At 42.2% G+C, this 4,869-nt stretch overlaps 1 protein-coding gene across 1 annotated transcript; it reads right to left on the bottom strand.

Annotated features, from left to right (window-relative positions):
• Positions 1 to 3,024: 3,024 nt before the first annotated feature.
• On the bottom strand, positions 3,025 to 3,972 carry LOC110586188 (olfactory receptor 145). The gene has a single exon (XM_021696370.1). The coding sequence runs from the start codon at positions 3,970 to 3,972 to the stop codon at positions 3,025 to 3,027; it is 948 nt and encodes a 315-aa protein (XP_021552045.1).
• Between the last annotated feature and the right edge of the window lie 897 nt (positions 3,973 to 4,869).

Raw genomic sequence — 4,869 nt, 5'->3', positions numbered from 1 at the left:
TTAAGGTGGTGGCTTGGGCCATTTTTCCTGAGTATCTCCCATGTATATAGGAGGTATACATGTTATTAAAGTTCTGTTTGTTTTGTCTTCTGTTAATCAGTCTTTTATCACAGGGGAGTCTCACCAACAATCTAGAAGGATAGAGGGAAAATTATTTCCCTCCCCTACAGGGAATATGTAAGAAAGAAAAAGAAGGCAGAAGAAGACATTCTCAATTTTGCTCCTGCTTTTCTCTTCTTTATCCATTCAGATACCACAAGTAGTTTATGAAGTAAAAAGGAATAAAAGATATAAAAGAAGACAGTAATACAAACACCACCACTATCAAAATTAAAGGTAACCAGTTTTTATGAGTGACACCCTTATTAGTACAGAATCTGGCCAAGAGTAGGCCATCTGAGTATGTTTATACTGCTAGTGAGAGTATAAATTGAGATAAACTTTAAAGAAGGAATTTTGGAATAATATTCAATAATCTTATGTCATTCAGTAATTCCCTGTCTAAAAATATATCCTAATTAGGGGAAAACTCAAAGACTTATTGAATAAGTCTGTTAATCATTGTTTATAATTTGGGAAAACAAAAATAACATACAGTAGTAGAAAACTGTTAATGAGATATAATACATCCATATACTAGAATTTTATGCAATCATAAAAATCGAGTTGGAAGCAAGAGATCAGTAAAAACAAATTCTGTGAGCTGTGTCTTGGATACACACTTATGTAACCAGAGCCAACACTCCCTTGTTTTCACAGCATGTCTTTCTCTCTGCCTCTTTTTGGCTACCCACAACCCTTCATATACATCTTTCCTGCTTTTTTATTCATTTATTTATCCAGTAACGACCCCTCATTCCCTCCTTTGCGAATTAGATTTCATTGGTAGATATGTTTTAAAGCAGCTGCTCATAGACTGAAAACAAGGACAAGATTGTGTACATATGTGCAGGTGTAACCGAACTCAAGAGGTTCACCACTTGGGGTGCACTGAATTGAACACAATTCAAGGAAGTGTTGAAAGCAAAGAACTTTTTATTACTTGTTACAAGTAAGGGGACAGGAAGATAGCTCTCAAAGCACTGTCTTCCTGTGGGGTTAGTACAGGAAGCTTTTATTCAGTGGATTAGGGGGCAGGGACAGGGATCTTGCATATACAGTAAGGAACTTAATACATACTCCATTACTTAGGCACTTTGGTTCAACTGCACATGCCTGGCGTGTCAACATGCTAGTACATACATCATATGTTCAAAATACAGTGGAAAACTCTGCCCATAAGAGATCTTAGTATTATAATGAGTTAAAGGTAACTTCAGGACAACTTGGGGGGGGCTTCTGCATGGGTCCTCAGCTCCAAACCAGCTCAGACTGGCCTATGCTATCAGAGGAAACACCTAGCCTGGCATTTCCTTGTCAGGAACTGCTGGTTCTGCAAAACAAATCATATTCCTTCCCTGCTTTTGTCCCTTTGTCCCTTCCACCTCCCCACTTCTGCTGATAGCTTTCAGCCCTCTGACCTGAGGAACTCACTGTTGCATCTTGGCTAACACAAATACTGTGCATAGAAAGACTGCCTTAAAACATATAACCAACAAGCAACAGTGGCAGACCCTGGAGAGGGTAGAGAAGGACCAGAAAATTGAGTAAAGGAAGACTTCCTTTCACTGAGTATTTTTTTAAAGATTTTATTCATTTATTTATTTGAGAGAGAGAGAGCACAAGCAGGGGGAGCGGCAAATGGAATGGCAGAGGGAGAGGGAGAAGCAGGCTCCCCGCTGAGCAGTTACTGTAGCCCACTGGAAGGAAATCAGGGAAATAAATATCACAATATTGTGTTCCACTTGTCCTCTGATTTCCTCTCTTGATGCTGCCATTGGCTTCACCCAACCAGAAGAAACCAGAGGGTCAGGGAGCCCATTGACAAGATCCATTGAACTTGAAGTAAGGTACAAAGAAACAGAGAGTTGATCTAGAGAGGCACACAGAGAATACCTCACATAGTCTCTGTCACATACAGTACCATTAACAGTCAGTGGTCATTTTCTCTGCTGACTGGCTGCTGTGTGGTACTAACCTAATTACTGGCTTGTAACACAATGACCCCTCTATGGTTCTGAAATATTCTCCAGATTTTTAGCTGACCCCTGAGCTTCAGACTTCTCCACTCAGGTTTTAAAAGCACAGTTTGAAACAAGGAAATGATTGTGTATAAAAAAATTCCCAAATCCTGTACTTCATAACGTTGACATTTTCTATAAGGTCATCCAGCCAGCATGACCAAATCCTTTAAAGTCCAAGTCCCTGAAGCTCCACACCGCCTTCTTAGGAGGTACCATGCTTGCTGCTGTCTGGGTCCTAGCATACTTCCCCCAAGTACTCTGAAAAATTCTTCAAGAATTTGGTCATTTAGCCAAGACCATCTCAACAAAGTTTTATACCTCCTACCTTCTTTGCAAAAATGTGGTATTTAAAATTAGCCCTTGAAAAGTTGCATGAAATTTCTGTAGAAAGAACCAGATCTTAACATCCTAGATCAGTTCACATTTGAAATGAAATCTTCCAGTGCTGATGAAGGAAGAAAGTGAACCATAGTGGAAAGCAACTAGTATTAGAAATCAAAAGGCTACTGATGAGCACTGGGTGTTATGCACAACTAATGAATCATTGAACACTACATCAAAAACTAATGATGGCTAATTGAACTTAAATTAAAAAAAAAAAAGAAAAGAAATCAAAAGCCTATATCCTAGTCACAGTTGTGCTGCTGAATAACTGAGTGACTTTGGAGAAGGTACATAAACCTGTATCTATTCTCAGAAATATGAGAGAACTGATTAAATGATCCTTAATGGTCCACTAAAGGTGAGTACCCTGTAGTTTTAAGAATCTTCTTAAATTAAAGGATGCATAAAATGGTAAGGATGAACTTCTTTGAGAAAGAGTTAAAATTTCCAAGTAACCAATGGAACCTGAATCATATAAGGAAGGGGAAAAGGCCCTTTCCTAAGTATTACCCCTTTCTCAAGAGAATGGTTTTTTGCTCAATGTTTTCTTCAGAGCAACTTTGACGTCCTTATTCCTCAAGCTATAGATTAGCGGGTTGAGCATGGGCACAACAATGGTGTAGAACAAGGAGGACACTTTCCCCTGATTCATAGGTAAAAGAGAGGATGGTTTGAGGTACATAAATGCCCCTGACCCAAAGAAGAGAGAAACCGCAATTATGTGGGAGCTGCAGGTGCTAAAGGCTTTGGACCTGCCCTTGGTAGAATAAATACGGAGAATGCTGGAGAGGATGAGGGCATAAGAAATGAAGATGGTAACTGTAGGCACACCAATATCAATGCCCACAACAACAAAAACTACCAGCTCATTTACATAGGTGCTGGTGCAAGAACGCTCAAGAAGGGGAAGGATGTCACACATGTAGTGGTTAACCAGATTGTTGGTGCAGAAGGTCAGTCTTACCATGCATGCTGTGTGGGCCATGGCCCCAGCAAACCCCATCACATAGACACCCAACAGGAGGAATAAGCAGACCTGAAGAGACATGGTGGCTGTGTACACCAGTGGGTTACAGATGGCGGCGTACCGGTCATATGCCATTGCTGACAGGATAAAGGACTCAGAGACGACAAAGAAAAGAAAGAAGAAGAGCTGAGTCATACACCCTGCATAGGAGATGATGTTCTTTCTCAAGACAAAACTCATCAGCATCTTGGGCGTGATAACAGTAGAATAGCAGAAATCTATGAAGGACAAGTTGAAAAGGAAAAAGTACATGGGGGTGTGTAGGTGAGAATTCAGCCCAATCAGGGTTATCAGGCCCAGGTTCCCCACCATGGTGACCACATAGGAACCCAGAAACAGGAAGAAGAGAGGGATCTGGAGTCTCGGCTGGTTGGTTAGGCCTGCAAGGATAAACTCTGTCACAGAGGAGTTCTCAGCTCCCATTCTTATTAAAGGCATTCTGTGGGAACAAGGAGAAAGAGTCTCTTAGTGGGGGAGAAAGAGAGAAAAGAGAGAAACAGAGAGACAGAGACCCCCCCTCTCTCCTCCCAGTCACCTCCCGTTCTTGAGAACTGGATCCACAGAGAGAGATTTTGGACTTCAGCAGAAAGGCCTCTCAAGATGCCTGTGGGTCTGTTCTCATGGCCCCCTAAGGACTCTTCCACTGGAGCACCCTCTGGAGGATGGACCTTTCTCCATGGTGAGGGCAGATGCTGCCAGGAAGAATGGTCTCAAAGATGAGCTGAGGAGTCTCCCGTGTCTTTACTTTGGTCCATTATTGTGTCCTTCCAACTCCAACTTCTGCTCAAGATTATAAAACCTGGAGCCAATATCTGGAGAGAGTCCTCTCAGAGGTTGGAGCCAGCCCAACTGTGCCTGGAGTTTCCACTTCATGGTCACCCCAGACAGCACAGAAAAGGGAGGTGGTCTTTCCCAAAGCCTTTACTACCTGAGGTTGGGGACTTATGAAAAGTTCAGCCCAGATTCAGTCGCTCACCCTCCTTCAGCCTAGAGCCCTAATGATGCACCTTTCAGTCCAATTCTTATCCACAATTGTTCAGACAGATAAATGGGTGTGGTGCTAACACAGGTAAAGGAACTAAGCACAGACCATTTTAGCTCCTGTTCTGTTTGAAGGATCAGAATTTGGACTGCCTTAGAATTTGTTCTGAGCTAAAGAAGGTGATACCTGATGGAGGCTTTGCCCCAAGGCTGTTTCCCAGTTTGTAGAAGGGAGACCCGTGCCATCTGGTGACAGGAGACTGAGCAGTTTTATTCTGGATTTAAGGATCTGGGGACCTGATTAGAAGTAGAAAGTCAGAGGATCCCTCGGGACCCCATCTAAGGTGCCCCTGA

The sequence above is a fragment of the Neomonachus schauinslandi genome, chromosome 11, assembly GCF_002201575.2.
Source record: "Neomonachus schauinslandi chromosome 11, ASM220157v2, whole genome shotgun sequence".
Taxonomy (NCBI): Eukaryota; Metazoa; Chordata; class Mammalia; order Carnivora; family Phocidae; genus Neomonachus; species Neomonachus schauinslandi.
Note: the sequence above shows the minus strand (reverse complement) of the source record. Positions and strands in the feature narration are given on the sequence as shown.

What these genes read in the sequence shown, in the direction of transcription:
- LOC110586188 (XM_021696370.1), bottom strand. Translation starts at nt 3,972, where the DNA reads ATGCCTTTAATAAGAATGGGAGCTGAGAACTCCTCTGTGACAGAGTTT.